General features: G+C 53.0%; 1 protein-coding gene across 1 annotated transcript in view; it reads right to left on the bottom strand.

The window, feature by feature from the left end:
- Nucleotides 1-17,454, bottom strand: part of SCTR (secretin receptor) — a 75,937-nt gene that overhangs the window by 33,513 nt on the left and 24,970 nt on the right. Inside the window, exon 3 of the mRNA XM_004423899.3 lies at nt 3,544-3,651. Coding sequence (XP_004423956.3) covers nt 3,544-3,651 — 108 coding nt within the window. The remainder of the gene's footprint in view (nt 1-3,543; nt 3,652-17,454) is intronic.

Below are 17,454 nucleotides of genomic sequence, written 5' to 3'. Positions count from 1 at the left end.
TCAAGGGAGCTAGGCTGTCAGACAGGAAAGGATGGTGGTCACATTTAGGCTGGTGGGATGGGAAGCTGAATTAAGAGCACACACTTCCTGGGGCCCAGAACTGGTTATCAGACAGCATGTGCCTAGAGGCGGGGCTGCCTCTTTTGGAGCCCTTTCTTCACCGACCCAGCAGGATGCTGCATGTGATCCAGGCCAGCTGCCCAGAGTAGCTAACAAGGCGGCCCTTTGGCCTTTGCTGACGGGGCCCTCGGCGGAACTGCAGAGGAGACAAGGGTTGAGCTCTCTCCGGAGTCACTTCAACCCCACCCTCGTCCCGTGGGTTTAGTTCCTAACAGTAAGGGGTTCTTACCCAGGTCCAGGTCAATGTACACTTCAAGGGCCCCTGAAAGCACAGTCAGGATTTTTGTGCATTTACATATGTGCAGTTTGGGGAAGAGCCACTCCAAAACTTCACTCAATTTTCAAAAGGCCCCAGGACCCTAATCAGGTTAGGGACCACTACTGCTTTAAGGCTCCAATCCCCACTTAGACAGAAGGGAAAGAAGGCCAGGGCCTGACCCTGCTCAGGAAGTGTTTTTTAATAAGAAACTCTGGAAGACCAGTGTCCTTTTAAAAATCAAAGGAATGCATCCTTGAGGGAACATTCGAGGCCCTGGCACACACAAACAGAAAAATATCTGGGGGCCGAATCCAGCCTGCAGTTTCTCCAGTCACACAGACACCCATCCTGTCTGGGCCCATGTGGTAGGTGCCCTGAAAAAGAATTAATTTGTTATTATTATTTTCTTCTTTCAAAAGGAAGGGTCCAGAACATTAGCTTGTCCTCACTGGGCTCTCCTGCCTGGGTTGGGGTGGGGAGCCCTGGAATCCTGTGGGACACCACTGAGGGGAGCCTTCCTTCTTGAGAGGAGATAAAGGGGCTGGGATCTAATCAGACCCCGAGGAGGATCTACAGGGAGGGAAGGCAGTGGTGGGAGGACGGTTCTTAGTGACTAACTGAGGCTGGACTGGTCCTGAGCCATGATTCTGGGCTGGCTGGTGCCCTGGGTCTGGGGCTGGGTACGAGCAGAGTGGCCCGCCAGAGTGAAATGATCCCCCCACCGCCAGGCCTGTGCATAGCACTCAGCACGCAGGGCCTCAGTGTGGATGGGCAGGAGGAGGGTCCTGCAGCCTCACAGCGACACCATGTGGCAGCAATAAGAAACTGCAGCAGAGGTCGGCGTAGAACCCCTGCTTACTTCCCTGTACCCCTGGGTGGCCCTGGATGGGTCTTGAGCAATTAAAGCGTTGGGGAGACAGGAAGGAGACAGTGGGATTTTAGTTAATGAGGCAGGCAGATGTTCAAGCAATTGACTGGAGAGGGATGTGGCCATGAGCACGGTTCTGCCTGGCCTCTCTGCAGAAAGGTAGGAGGGATGGTGATGGGGGAGGTGGGGGGAGAGGCACTGGCGCTCTGGGAAGGCTGCGGAGGGAGGGCTGGGAGAGGAGAGGAGCTTCAAGTCCCTCCAACAGGAGAACTTGGCCAGCCAGGGAGGGACACTGGACAGGGAGTCAGAGACCAGGATCTAGTCCTGGCCCTGCACCTGACCAGCGTGTTGCTTCAGGTCAACTATGTTTGGATTAATCTCCTGTGTCCTGAGCTCCACGGACTCCAGGGACAGGCATGGAAGGGTCATGCCAGGAGGTGAAGACTGTTGGTGAGTTTGCTGGCATGTGTGTGCATGCGGGGGGATGTTGGAGGAGGAAAGGGAGGACAAGAAGGGAGAAGAGGGGGAGACAAGGGACAAAGGAAGATATTTAAAGTATATTTCCAAGCAAAGCCATACAGAACTGGTATTATTTATTCTCCCCATTTTACAGGTGAGGAAAATCGAGGCTCTGAGACAATGAGTAACTTGGGCCCTGAGGCAGAGACTGGCACCCACTGGACCACAGTCCCCATGTCCCTCACAGTGACAAGTCACCACATGGCTGAGTTCTGGAAGAGGCCATGTGGGCAGAAGTGGTATCACTTTCAGGCCTGTTCCTTCAAAGTCTCTCGTGTGATCCTCTGGGTCCTTTTCCCTTTGCCAGTCGGCCCGAAAGCTGTGTGTTGAGACCGCAGGCAGAAAGGCGCCGGGAGACCAGAACCACCGTGTAGAGAGGAGCTTCCTGTGAATCAGGAGCACCTATTTTAGACTTAGGTGGGCAGGCCTGGTCTGCAGGCTTCGAGACTTGGGGGGTTCATCTGCTTCAGCAGCTAGCACCACCCCAGCAGTAAGTAAAGGAGTGGGATTCAAACCCATCTCCCCGGTCCCCTCCAATGCCTGTGTCGTGGGCATCAGGTGAGCTACAGCAGTGTGGTCCCCAAATCTCTGTGTGTGCACACACACATGTGTTGGTGTGCCCATGTGTACTACAGAACTATGGCGTGAAGGATCTACACTCCTCTCCCACACTGCTCTGACTGGGTTTCCATGCTGCTCATCTTTTCCTTACCTGGCTTCGGAAGGCTGCTGGGTTTAGTGTTAAATCATCTTTTTTGTTCATTCTTCTTAAGGGCCCCATCAGGTAGCCATTCCTGCCCCTCACGGATAAAGGGAGAGGGGCAGCAGGGCCAGGCCAGGCTTTAGACTTTAAATGACCCCACTGAGGGCAGGGAACAAAGGTCATGAAACCACCTTGCCTCTACTCTCTACCAGGGTCACCCTCACCCTGGGGCCGTAGACCCACCTTCACTGTGGCCCCGAGGACAGATCACCAGTTTTGAAGAGGGGGGGTACTTGCTGGGGATTGGGGTTTTGAAGATCACCAGAGAAATCCAGGTTTCAGTCCTAGTTTCTCCATCTGCTAGCTGTGAACCTTAGGCAAACTGCTGACCCCTCTTAGTCCCTCTTATTATTATTACCCTCTACTGGGTCAAGTGGGGGAGAAAGGTCTGTGATTTGCAGGGGTCTTGTGATGGCTAATGAGTCCACATATATAAAAATGCCTGGCACATAACCGAGCTCTAGCCAGTGTAGTATCCCCTGTGTGAGACAACCCTCCTTCCCTGCCTGAAATTAAGAAAATGCCTATAAACTACAGCTTTCCTCAGGCAAGAGATCCCCCGTGAGGACAGGGGCTTCCAGGGAGGGCACAGTTTATCAGCAGGGCCTGGCAGAATGGGCATAAAGGAAGTAAGTGTTCTGGAAGGCCAGGCTATGCCAGGCCAAAACCCAGACACAGGGGCTGGAGCAAGGGCCCTGCTTGCTAAGGAGGCAGAAATGTGGAAGAAATGTGGGGAGCCTCGAACTGGGGGGGTGGGGCAGTGAGGAGCAAGCCCAGCCTCCTGTATCGCTTCCTCAGGACACTGCCTCCTGCCCCCTTGCTTAGGACCCTGAGAGGTGAGCCCACCCCACAACCCCCAAGCAAGGCTTCCAATCCCCAGCAAGGACCCCCACATCATTCCACTCACTACTTGTCCCCAGAGAAGTTTCCCTGGCCTCATGCCTCCAGGCCAAGGCCCCACCCAGGGAGCTACCCCCTAGTCTCTCAGCCAGGACCCTTGGGCTGAAGGGTTACCATTTCGGCCTGTGAGCATCTGGAGAAATCGTGGGCACTCCATTTCCACAGTCTGTCCCAGCGCAGAGGAGGGCCAGCAGCTCATGTTGTCCCAAAGCCCCTCACAGCCTGCCAAGAAGAGCGGCAGCATCAGACGGGGATACAGCATGACCAAGGGCCACCCCCACCACCCTGTCACCATCCCCAACACCCTCGCCTGCCCGGAGTTCCTGTTAGGTACTGACTCCTTGAGATCAGGAACCAATAGTGTCTAATGTGCCTTTTCCTCCTCAGGGCCTTGGACTCTGCTATCTACATAGTAAGAGCTCAGTGTTGAAGACACAAAGGAAGGAAGGAAGGAACACACATTATCTCACGTAAGCCTCATAATGCAGGTCTGGATTTCTCTAGAGCAGAAGATGGCACGTCTCTTGGCCTCATCTTGCATTAAACGACTAGGCGGCAGTGGGCCTCCCTCCTGGCTGCACAGTGTAATGATCTGGGGAGCTTTAAAACATACATAACTGGGTGCTGCACCCAAGGGTCCTGGTGTAATTGGTTTGGGGTGGGGCCCAGGCATGATATTGTGTTAAAACTTTCCAGGTAATTCTAATGTGATGGCAGGGTTGAGAACCCTTGTCCCATGATTCTCCAACTTCAGCTTGCATCAGGATCATCCAGAAGGCTTGTTAAAACACAGAGAGCTGGGTCCCACCCCCAAAGTCTTGGTGGAGCCTGAGAATGTGCATTTCTAACAAGTTCCCAAGTGAGGCTGATGCTGCGGGTCTGGAACCACACTTTGAGAACCACCGCCCTGGCCTACGGAAGCAGCTACACCAGATTACCACTGCTTTGTAGTAGTAATATTGTTGAGGATGTTGCTTTCTACCTCACAGTGTTCCCTGAAGGAGAACCTCATCTCAATGCAATGAGAAGCTGAATATATGGAGAACAACTAGCACACATCTGTCATTATAGACATTATATCTTGAAGCTGTTTCCTCTTTGACTTGGCTGCTAGGAAACTCAGAGTGAGATTTGTGGCCTACTTCTGGAAAGACTTTGAAATGAATCAAAAAGATTACTGGGTATCTTCAATGCAAAATGAGGTACTGTCTAAGCACAGCCTTCTGGGTTATCTGATTCTATGGGTCTCTGGCCTCTTATTGTCTTTGAGTTATTTTGCAACTCTATAAGTTATAGATAACTGATAGCAATGCAAATGATTCTTGTCCAAAGGCAGGCAAATGAATTTTGTCCAATTGTATTTCTTTTTTTTTTTTTTTTTTTAAAGATTTTATTTATTTCTATTTTTTCCCCCCAAAGCCCCAGCAGATAGTTGCATGTCATAGCTGCACATCCCTCCAGTTGCTGTATGTGGGACGCGGCCTCAGCATGGCCGGAGAAGGGGCGCGTCGGTGCGTGCTCGGGATCCGAACCCTGGGCCGCCAGCAGCAGAGCTCGCGCACCTAACCGCCAAGCCACCGGGCCGGCCCTGTCCAATTGTATTTCAACTAGACAATATCGTATTCAGCCAGTTTTGCATCTGTTTGTAAATTCATTTTAGCATTCTGCCTTGTTGTAGCATTCTACATCTCTGTATGTAAGGAACTTTGAATTCTCCTATGAACTAGTGGTAATATCTTAGTGGTTCTCTCATTAATTAAATAAAATGTTTGGAAGGTATTCATTTTATATTTGTATGCGAGTTATGATTATACTCTCTTTTAAAAATTATCATTTAAGGGCCGGCCCCATGGCTTAGCGGTTAAGTGCACGCGCTCCGCTGCTGGCAGCCCGGGTTCGGATCCCCGGCGCCCACCGCTTCTCCGGCCATGCTGGGGCCGCGTCCCACATACAGCAACTGGAAGGATGTGCAGCTATGACATACAACTATCTACTGGGGCTTTGGGGGGAAAAAATAAATAAATAAAATCTTTAAAAAAAAAATTATCATTTAACATAATCACTCATCAATTATCACAAAGTTGATCCCATGGGGAGAAGCCCAGGGAAACTGCTCCCTGTGACAGGCGTCTGGGGACCCATGCCAACAGGAGGACATCACCAGGGGCAGGTTTGGAGGGGTCTGGAAGTAGAGCTGAGGTGACACCCATGAGGTGAACAGCAGTCACCCCCATTGAGTCGGGGGAACACAGCACAGACCACCCCACCCCAGATTCACGAACCTTCAGAAAGAGCTAGGATTCTGTCCCACAGACATGGGCTCCACTCCTGCCTCACCACACACTAGCTGCCCTTACCCGTTTCCTCATCTTTTCTGGGGAAACAGATGCCCTCCTCCTGAGGTTGTCGAGAGGAAGAGATCAAACCCCACGGGTAAAACCTGGCACTCTGTGGGCACTGGTGAAGGCAGCTCCCTGCCCAACATCCTCCCCAGGCCCCTTCTTGTTTCATCCTGGCATGGGGAGGGTGGGCCAGGTGGGTGCTCTGAATTGCAGGGCAATTTTTAGCTCCTGGGACTGGGAAAGGGGTGTGGTCTGAAGGGGTCGTTGGATTGCCTGGAGGGCAAATTCCCAGCTTTTGTAAAGGGCAAGAGTCTCTTTTCAGGCATGACTACAACCAGGTTCAAAGCACCAATATCCTCCTTGACACCTGTGTGCCCTTTATAAGTGAAGTTCCCTGGTGACCTGTCCCACTTCAGAGGTTCTGATCCTCCAGCGTACATCAGAATCACCTGGGAGCATGCCAACCATGCAGATCTCCGGGCCCCAAGAGATTCTAATTCAGTCATTCTGAGGCCTGGGACTCTGCATTTTAAGAACTGCCTAGAGATGCTGCTGTATGTGGTCATGAGGCCTTGCTTCGAGAATCTCCATGCTGCACCTCCCTCCTGCCCACAGCAGAGGGCCCCGATTTCTGGGCTCAGATCTCCCCTTGGCGCCCAGGAGCAAATCTGAGACAGTAAGACAGGCTGCCTCCCAAGGCCAGGGGAGGTCACTGCAGCTCCACCTCGGTGCCTGGGTGCAGACGGCCTCCCCGCACTGGGCAGAGAGCCCACGAGAGCAGGAACCTGTCTGATTCCCCACTGCCCATTGGAGGCCTGCGACTGCAATGGGCCGGGCACGGCGCAGGTGCTCAACAAACGTGTCAAAGGAATAAATGAACAGATGATGGAGCCTCTGGCTCCTGTACGTCCCCTGTCCTGCATCCCTCGTACACGAGCTTTCACTTTGATGCCCACCTGACTTCTAAATTCCCTGTTAGGTTCTGGCCTTCCAGCCCTCCGCCTGCCAGCTCCGGTTGGGTGTAGTGAGAGTTATCCTGTGCTTACATACACGAGCTCATCTAATCCACAGCTGGGCTCCAGGGCACCTGGCTCTGTCCTCATTTTACAAATGAAAGAATAAAGCAGCAAGGAGAAGGGAGTGCCCTGACTCACAGCCAGGAAATGGAAAAGGAGTGGCGGAGACAGAGCCTGGACATAGAGGGCAGGGGCCGGGTGGGGCTCCCACAGGAGAGTGAAGGCACATGTGGGACTAAGGACCAGCGCCCTTCAAAGAACGTGGGAGACGAGAAACACCTGTGGTATTCCGGAACCTTCACCCCAATTCTCACAGTGAGCCCGGAAAAAGGAGGGACTTGAGCTTCTCTCCATCTTGAGCCCCCCAGAGCACCAAGCAGGGTTCCGCCACTGTCCAGGTGCTGGTCATCCAGATTCCAGCTGTGGACACTGCTCGCGGGCCCCCAGGTGACTCCGGCCTCCCCAGAAGCCCTAGGGACGGTGCATGGTCCTGGGAGGCCCTTTGCAGATGACCCACTGTGTCTCTCCACTGTGAGCTATTCCGGATCTGCAGTCTGGAGGACGAGGCTGACCCCGTGTCTTCTTTCCTTCCGCAGATGTCTTGGTGTGCTGGCACAATGCCTTGCTTATTCCCCAGCATCCCTGGCAGCTTGGGCCAGCATCGCTTATTGTGGAAGCAGTGGGGGCACTTCCCCACCATGGAAAACACAGGAGCTTCTTTCCTCACTTTGGGAGAAATGGATTCAGGGCTGCGCTGGCCAGGTCAGCCAGGGCACTGGCTGATGTCGCCAGCCCAAGAGGCTGGATGACCTATGTCCGGCTGGCCAGACAGATAGGGAGGGTGCCAGGGCGTCTGGCAGTCTTCCTGACCTGGGTCATGTCAGGCTGGGCCAACAGGGACACCAACCTGGTGCTGACAGAAGGCAGGGTGGCAGTGGCTGGTGGTGAGGAGTGAGGGAGAGAGAGGAGCAGCCTCCCCTCACAGCTGGTTCACCGCCACGCCCTTCATATCAGCCATATAGAGAAAAGGCTGGGGAAGGGGCCATCCAGGCCTGTGCTGGACGTGCATCAGACACTGTGTGCCCTGGGGGTTAGGTACGGTCAGTGCCCCACAGCAGGGATGAGGGACCCAGGCTCCAAGAGGCGAAGTGACATGTGCAGGGTGACAGAGCTGATACTGGTGGAGCTGGGATCCCACCCAACCTTCCCATTTCCAGCCCGAGGAAGGGTCCTACCTGCCTGGCTGACCCCTGGTGGCTGCAGACCTGTATGTTAACTCCACACGGCATTGCTCAGGTCCTAAGCACCCATGACATTGCCACACTCTCCCAGCCTTGGCTTCACAGTCTGGGCATGGAAGGCATTGGAACAGACCCCAGTTCCCAGCATGCAGTCAGTTGATACATGGCACATGGCTCAGCGGCAGGCGTCCTGTCCTGACCCCGGCCATCCCCGGAGCTCTGACAGGGAAGGGACAAAGCACAGGACTCAGGCTGCTACGGGATCCTGGGAGTTTTAGATCCAGAGCAGCAAGGAGTTGGGGGTGAGGGGCTCCAATGAGCTAAGGGAGGGGGGAGCTTTGCAAACAGGGCTCCTGCTCCTGAGCCACTAGGGAAGGCTCACTACCTCTGGAAAGGCAGGGCTGAGATCAACACAAATTAGCTGCTGCGTGGGCAAGCAGGCCCAGGGGGTGGCGAGGGCCATGCCTCCCACCCCTCCACCATCTCTGATGGTCACCTGCCACCACTGACTACCTGGCTAGAGGGAGTGGGATGGAAGGCTGGGGAAGCTTAACTGGGGAAACCAGAAAAGACAATGTCGGACCACAAATACCACCCAGGGAAGCAGAGAGGGCCAAGCACCCGTGGTTCGAGAGGACAGCATGGGATACTGGGTTGAGAAGGTGATGTGGTGGAGAGAGAGGGAGCTTTGGACCCAAATCTACCTTGGGCATGCCACTTACGTCTATGAGCCTCAGTTTCTTCATCTATAAAATGGGCAGAGTAATATCCCCCAGGATTTTTGTGAGAATTAAATGATTTGTGTGTGCAGTGGAATATCTTCTGATCTATTAACCTTTGTTCTTCTGGCATTTTTTTCCCCTTTCTCTGTCCTTCCTCCTCAGATTACTGGTTCATGGTTTCAGAGGAGGGCAAGAAAACGTATCTTCCTGGTTTGGGTTTCCAAAGGCCCCCGGGAGGATGAAGAGGAATTCTGGAGCCATCAAAATGCTTGGGAGAAAATAGAAAAGGAGCAAGTCTTCCCTCAGACTGGGGAGAAAAGGAGGGGAAGTGATGAGCGGGACACATAAGGTTCCAGGAAGAGGCACGAGGACACTGCCGCCCAGCCAGCCTGGATGGTGGGACAGCCCAGAGGAGAAACGGCTAGGGGGATGTGTCTGGATGGGCAGGACCACAGAGGGCCTCGCAGAGCCCACGCCTCCCAGTGAAGCACAGAACCGTGGCCTGAAACAGGGGGCTGTCAGCCACCACTCTGTGGAGCAAAACTCAAGGCCAGATGGGCTCCCCAGGGACACCGTGGTGCCATGTGACCTCTGAAACCCTGGGCAAGTTGTGGGGAAGATCCAGAAAATACCAAGGGTTAGGTTTCTGCCATCCTAGGGGAATGGAGTCAGAATTAAAGTTACAGAACTGGAGAAAGTTCTATTTTTGCCCCCTGGAGTTTATGGACAAAGATTGGTCTCTTTTATACCTGTAAAGCCCCTGGCACTGGGCCAGGCCCAGATCAGACACTCTGTAACATCAGCTCTGTCTGTCCTGTCCCCTTCCCCCATAGAGAGGTGGCCCCAGAGGCAGGTCTGGTGGTGGGGAGGGGGCTGGAATGAGGGAAAGATGATCTGCGAGAGCAGGACGGCGCCTTGGCGATCTCTAGACGCCCCACCCAGGCCGGTGCCTGGCGCACAGCCAGCCTCTGCTGACTGCAAGTCTGCCGGCATTCCCCTGAGGGGAGCACCCACGCTTCGGTCCTTGATTCATTTATAAATGAGCTCAGACGGTCTGACGATAACCTGCGACTATTTCAGGAGGAAGATGTCAGGCTGCAGTGACATGGGGACAGGATCAAGCCAGGCCCCCCAGGGCCATGCTGGACTGGGCAATGGGTCCTCTGTCCCTCCACGCCCCCTCCATGCCCCCTGATGCTCGCTGTGCCTGCTAACGCGGATCACCAGGGGATCCAAGCGCCTTCATGTCTTGCCTCATCTGTTAGCTCTTTCCTCCTGCCTGGGGCTGCCATATCCATCCCCAGATGCCTGCATGACGCTGCTCACCTCCATTCACCCTTCCTCCTCCCCAAGACCCATGGTGGGCCAGGAGGAGCTCGTGCACAGCAGGTGGCTTCCTGGCTTCACTGTGTCTCCCTCTGCCTTCCTCAGCCCACCCCAGCACAGTCCCTAGGCCGTCCAAGGGCAGCCTGGAGTGTCTCCTTGGCTTTGCTAATGACCCGACCTACAGTATTTAGGTCAAGGAAGGTGTTGCCCTCCTGGTGATGGCTGGACCACACAAGGAAGTGGTCAGGATGGGGTTAGAGGAACTGAAGTCCCAGAGTGGCCAAGTCGTTTGAAAGCACAGCACACAGGGACAGCTAAAGAGTCTGGGCATGTTTCTCTTTCAACCAAGAAGCACAAGCCGTTCCATGGGATGAACTGTCTTGGGAGTAGTGAGTTCCCCAGCACTGAAAGTATTCAAGCAGAAAGAGTCATGGAATTAGAAGGCTGCGAAATTCCTCAGGCATTGAATGGAGGCTGCACTAGCTGAGATGAAGGACCCTTTGACTATATCATTCCATTTATATGAAATGTCCAGAGTTGGCAAATCCATAGAGCCACAAAGGAGATTAGCAGTCGCCAGGGGCAGAGGAGAGGGGAGGAGGAGGGGTGATTACTTAGTGGGTACGGGGTTTTATCTTGGGGCTGAAAATGTTTTGGAACTAGATAGAGGTGGTGGTTGTGCAGCACTGGGGATACAGTAAATGCTACTGAACTGTTCACTCTAAAATAGTTCCGTTCATATGATGTGAAATTCACCTCAATAACAAAAAGTCCCCCGCCCAAAAAAAGAGGAAGCAGCCTGTTCCCTCCTCCCACATTCTTCGGGAGTGGGCAACCAGCCAGCAGAGACAAGAAGAAAAAGGGGATGGCGTGTCCCCATTTTGAAGGCAAGGATACGAAGGACCAGAGAGGCCTGGTGTCTTGCTCAAGGTCACAGAGCCCCTAAGTGACAGAGCAGAGCACAGGCCCAGGTCTGTCTGACTGCCAACCCACACCTTTCCTGCCACCACACCGTCTCTCTGGAACATTCTTCCCCAGGGAGAGCCAAAGCCCTTCCACCAGCCAGCTCCAAGGAGGTATCAGCTTCTGTAAATAGAGCAATAAATAGTCTGGTGGTGCAGGCCTCGCAGCTATTAGGGTGACCCTGAAACGTTCCCACAACAAGCTGGGAAGGCCTTGGCCACCTAACCCAGAATAGCTGAAGAGTTAATTTTTTATTTATGATAAGTGTGCCGGGCTTGGTGACAGCTCCATGAGTGGCATTTCCTGCGACCCGTCGGGTGTTCAAACATTGACCTCCTCCCCAGGGAGGACCGGGCAGCTTAACCATTAACCTGTGCTCCCAGTGGAGCCCCGCCGGCCCCTCTGCACCTGGGGGCCGGGACAGATCCTTGCTGGAGATGAGGTCCTGTGGGCCTTGGTGGCCTGGGGACTTCAGGAGTCGCGTTCCGCAGGGGCGCGCTGTGGCCAACAGGCCTGGGTCTGAGCCCCGGGGCTGGGCCCGCACCCAGGCAGCCTCAGTCTCAGCCCCTCCACCTGCCAGGTTCTGATGTGGACACGATGGGCTGAGCCCACCCGCTAGGCTCTAGCCCTTTGCCGCTTCTCCTCCTTTTTCAGTCTTGGAGGGAATCTTCCCCTCGGCCATCACATCCTTTCTAAACTCGGCGATGAATCTTTCGGCTCTGCTTTCTCCACCTCTCAGCAGAGCGGGCCTGAAGACTTTTCCAGCAGGCCAGGTCCTCAGACATCCTATCCTTCGGGAGCTTTTAAACCAGGTTTTCAAAGCAACAGACTCCTTTTCCCAAGTGAAAATTGCAGATGGTCAATACGCAAAACAGCTCCAGGTGGCCTGTGCGGCAGGGTGGGGCCAGCCCGGCAGCCCTGTCACCCACCTGCCATGATCCTCTTTGGTTCTGCTGCCAGGGCCTTGCCAAACACAAAATACCTGCCAAACGTTTGCAAACACTGCAAACCCAGCGCAGCCCTTTTCTCAATCGAGGAGATTGAGGCCCAGAAGAGAGGGGTGTGGTCAGGCCTCGCCCGTGTCTCCCCCGGGGAACCGGAGGCAGAACCAGGTGGGAGTCCCTAATGAGCTTTCTTGGCCCTGGAGGCACAATTAGGACCGCTCCAGATCAGTGCCCCGGAACCTGGGTATGGGCATGTCTGCAACCTCCCCGAGTACTGCAATGTGATGCCGGCATCGACAAGGTAACTGGGCAGCGGTTCACGGGAGAGGAGCCTCCCGGGGCAGGGCTGCGTGTGCAGGTGGGCAGAGGGCCCAAGTGGAGCCCACCCAACCATGGCAGAGGCCAGCCTGTCCGCACCAGGGGGCTGCGGCAGAGGCACGAGAGAGCTCCCCGCTGCGATGAGATCTGCTGCCCTCAAGTATTCCCAATAGCGTCGCGAGGTCGTGAGATTATCATCCCCATTTTAAAATGGGCGTGAGGAGTGAAGTCTCTCAGCCAAGGCCGCAGAGAGGCAGCGGCAGTGCGGAGATTCGGACCGGCTCCCTCGCCCCCAGCCTGGTGCGCAGCCCCTGCACCAAGCTCACCAGAGCCAGCCTGGGAGCGGCCTCGCAGCTGACCGCCTTCTACTGTTGCTACAGGAGCAAGCCTACCCTTGCACAGGAATGTTGGGGCACCCAGAATACTGAGCAGGAGGCCCCAGCCAGTGGGGTCACTTCAGGCCTGAGTGCCGCAGGCTGAGCTCCTCATTGCTCCTTATGTGAGAGCCAGGAGAACAGGGGGCTCACCTCTGCTCCCAGGTCAGGCTCTGGAGAGCATCCCTCCCTGGGTAACATGGGCTACACTGCTCACCTCAGCTAGTTTATGACAAGTTGGGCAAGCTGGGAGCCATCCACGTCCTCTGTAGGGTCCTCGGCTACCTCAAAGGCTCTGCCTCATCTCCCAATCTCTCCTTGGGGCCAATTCTCTTTTGTTTTCTCCTCTCTCCCTGCTCTCAGTCAAGTATCTGCACTCACTCATTCACTTAGGAAGTCATTCAACAAACACATACACTGAGCACTCAGTCCAGGCAGGCCTTGTGCCACACACTGGGGGAGAAGAGGACGTGACACAGTCCTGCTTATGCTGAGGTGGGGGCAGTCCAGCAAACACATCTCTACAATGCAGTGCAGAGGTGCCAGGAGAGAGAGAAATGGAGGGTCTTGCAGGAGTCAGGGTGGCCAGCAAAACCAGCAGAGCTGTGGGCATTCAGGAAATCGTTCCTGGAGAAGTCTAAAAAGGTGTGTGGTTGGCAGAGTAAAGAAGAGGGAATAGTGTTGTAGCAGAGGGATCAGCATGTGCAAAGGCTCAGAGGCATGAGAGAAACTGACGCAGTCAGGAAATTGTAAGCAATTTGGTTGAGCCAAGTGGAAACGTTTGTGGTGGAGGCATGGGCAATGGCCACGTCAGGAGCTGGACTTCATCCTGGAACCACTGGAGAGCAACGGGACATTTTAAACACATCAGATGCTAATTTTTAAAATAACTGTCCCTTACTTCTCAATGTGAACTGAAGTTCACCATCATCTCTCCCAGAGGCTTGGCATTCTAGGCCTTATCTCTCAGGGCTGAATGAAAGCCCCATGCCCTGTCACTGGAATTTTAGGCATTCACCTTGGGGACATGCAGGGAGAGGGCAGCTGTCAACTCTGCAGCACCCAAGGCTGGCCTTGTTGGTGCCCCACTTTCTGCTGTTCCAGACACGGTTTCTGGGGTAGCAGGAGGGCTCAGGAAATCAGGAGGCTCTGGCTCAATGGTGCCCGCCTGTAAGCACCATAAGACCACGGTCTGGCTCCCCACAAGCAGCTTTCATAGCCGGTAGAGGGAAAGGAAAGGCTTGGACTATGGGAGACAGTCATCCTGCCCCCATCCCCCGCATAGAGGACGGGTGAATTGGTTACAGCACATTGCAACATCCAAACTGCTTGGCCTCTGCCACCCCTGACACCCTGATTTTCCTCCTGCCTCTGGCTGCTCCTGATGACGAGTGCTGGGCGTCTCTAGGCCTGCTTCTGGGCATCTCCTCTTTCCCTCTCACCGGCCTCCCCAGTGCATTCTCAGCCTCACTGCCACTCGTACAGAAGTTCATCCCCCGCCCTGACCCCTCCTCTGCATTCTCAACCCTACACATCTAAAACTCAACTCGTGATCTCTGGCTCTTGTCCCCCAAAATACCTGGTCTTCCTTCACTTCTTCCTCCAGTTGCTCAGGTGGAACACTCTCCCAGCCCGCCCCTGAGCCAATTCATCACCACGTCCCGTCAGTGTCACTGTGTCCACCCCTCTCCACCTCCACCGCCCTGCTAGAGCAGACCCTGCCGTATCTCCTTGGTCTTTATCTTTTCTGCACACATCAGCCTCACTCTCTAGTGCTGGCCCCTGAATCCTTTGTCTGGGGTCTTTCTCCAGCCATTGGAGGCCAAGCACAGCAGGCTGGAAGTGCAAGGGACACAATGCTCCCTCCCCAGAAGGAGCCCCAGGATCGGACTGACGGGGAACTGGTGGACAAATACTCCAGCTCCTTTGGCACTCCAAGAGGTATGTTCTATGGGGCTCCTAAAGCTCTCCAGGGGGATTAAGCTCCCGTTGCCCACACGGTAATGCAATGTTTACTGGCTTCGTTCCCTCCTCTGATTCAGTTCCCCAAACACCTCGGGGTCTTTCCTGGAACCACCTACCAAATAAGCTACTTGCATTTGAATCCTTGTCCCAGGCCTGCTTCTGGGGAACCCAACGAGGACACCCTATCTGGTCCCAGTGACCGTTATCTCTTGCCCAGACCACCAGCCTGCCAACAAGTCTCTCTGAACTTACATCTGTTCTTCTCCAATCCACCTTCCACACTGCGGCGAAGACGATCTTTTCACAACGCAGACCATCACATTACTCCCCTCCTAAGACTCTCCGGGGCTTCCCATGCCTCTTAGGATGAGGGTGAGAATCCTCCACGTGGTCGATGAGGTCCCGCGTGCTGTGGCCCCGCTGCCTCGAGAGCTCGTCTTGCAGCAGGCCCCCTCTCGTCTCTCGTTTCAGCCACACTGGCCTCCTTCAACGCACCGTGCCCTTCCCACCACAGGTGTGCTCCACTGTTCTCTCTGCCTGAAACGTTCTTTCTCCTTCTCTTTGCCTAATAACTGTTACGCATCCTTAGATCCCGGCTGAAACACCACTTCCTCAGGAAAGCCTTCCCGGAGTCAGAGTCGCAGACCAGTCGAGATCCCACAGGACACACACAGAGCCACGTACTGCACTCTACTCATCTCATTGCCATTTGTGATTATTTGATCAACGTCTCTCTCAACAAATAGTTACAATGGTTGTGGCAGAGACTGTCTATTGCCCGTTCTCCTCTTCTTTTTTATTAACAGAACATGATTTTGTTCAAGGTGGCCGCATGCGAGCTAAAAATCTCCGTCTCCAGCCTCAGTTGTAGCCAGTGGGGGTGGGCAGAGAGTCCAGTTCTGGCCAGTGAAGTGTAAGCAGAAGTCACCCGGAGAGTTTTAGGACAGTTTGGCTTCCCAGTATATCTCACCCTTCCTTCTTGTGACTTCCTTCTTCCTCCTGTCAGAAACACGGGTACTGTCCTCTCCTCCCCGGAGGTGCAGCAGCCATCTTACGATCATGAGGCAAACACCACACCATAAGCAGAAAGACAGAAGGCATCTGGAATCTGATGATTTCCTGGAACTTTGCACCAGTTCTGGACATTTAGTAATGTGCAAAAACCAGCTCCTACTGGATGAAGCTGGTGTACCAAGCTTCTGCCATGTGCAGCAAAATACATTCCCAAGTGGTAAGACAGGCTCTGTGTTCCTTATCTTCTCACCACTGTATCCTATATTCTCACCATTCTCACCTCATAACAATAAGTGTTAAATACTTTTTGAATGAATACTTTTAATTTCACACCAACTCCATAAAATAAATGTGGAAACTGAGGCCCAGAGACATTAAGTGCTTGTTCAAGATCACATAGTCTATCTAATTCAAAAGCCTGGGCCTCTCCCTTCTCTCTCTCTTTCTTTCTGTTTAAAAACTGAGGTAAAATTCATATGACAGAGGTTGAGGCTGCCTCCCAGTTTCAGCTCACAACATATTCTGTCACCACTGCCACTACTGGTCAGACAGTTGTCTTCACCAGAGCTGCTGAAGCAGCACAGGTGGGGACATGAGGAGAGGCCTCGGCTGATGCAGGTGAGGGCAGGAAAGAAGCAGGCACACAGCTCCAGCAGAGGCTGAGTTCCTGGGAGTGTTGTCGGCACAGCACAGCAGTTGGGGCTGGGGAGGAGTCACCGGCCTGGTCGTGGTGGACAATAAGAAACTGGACAACCAAGAGCTCAAGAATTTCAAGAACAAAAGCCATGATTTGGAGAGGAAAGAGTTTTGCAAAAGGATATGTATAGCCTGTACACCAAAAATCTAGATAACCCAGATGAAGTGGATAAATTCCCAGAAAAACACAGAGAAAACAGAAAATCTGTGTGGACTTCTAACTATATGGGAGATTGAATCAATAATAATAAAAAAAAAATCTCCCAACAAAGAAAAGCCCAAGACCAGATAGCTTCACTGATGAATTCTACCAAACATTTAAAGAAGAATTGACACCAATCCTCCTCAAATTCTCCAAAAAACTGAAAAGGAGGGAATACTTCCAAAATCATTCTATGAGGCCAGCATTACCCTGACACCAAAGCCAGACAAAGACACTACAATAAAAGAAGACTACAGAACAATATCTCTGATGAATAGTGATGCAAAAATCCTCAACAAAATTCTAGCAAACAGAATTGAACAGCACATTATAAGGATCATACACATGATCGAGTGGGATTTATTCCTGCAATGCAAGGATGGTTCAACACACAAAAATTGACCAATGTAATATACCACATTAACAGAATGAAGGACAAAGACCACAGGATCATCTCAACTGATGCAGAAAAAGCATTAGACAAGATTCAATAACCTTTCGTGATAAAAAACACTTAATAAACTGGGAATAGAAGGAAACTATTGCAACATAATAAAGGCCATATATGAAAAGCCCACAGCAAACATCATATTCAATGGTGAAAGACTGAAAGCTTTTCCCATAAGATCAGGAACAAGACAAGGATGCCCACATTCACCACTTATATTCAGCGTAGTACTGCAAGTCCTAGCCATAGCAATTAAAAGAAATAAAAGGCATCCAAATTGGAAGGGGAAAAGTATGTCTGTTCACAGACAACATGATCTTATTTAGAGAAAACTGTAAAGATTGCACTAATAAATGGATTCAGAAAATTTGCAAGATAGATACAAAATCAACACACAAAAATCAGTTGCATTCCTATATACTGATGAGGAACAACCTGAAAAGGAAATTAAGAA

This window comes from Ceratotherium simum, chromosome 9, assembly GCF_057802395.1.
Source record: "Ceratotherium simum simum isolate JZ-2026a chromosome 9, ASM5780239v1, whole genome shotgun sequence".
NCBI lineage: Eukaryota > Metazoa > Chordata > Mammalia > Perissodactyla > Rhinocerotidae > Ceratotherium > Ceratotherium simum.
Note: the sequence above shows the minus strand (reverse complement) of the source record. Positions and strands in the feature narration are given on the sequence as shown.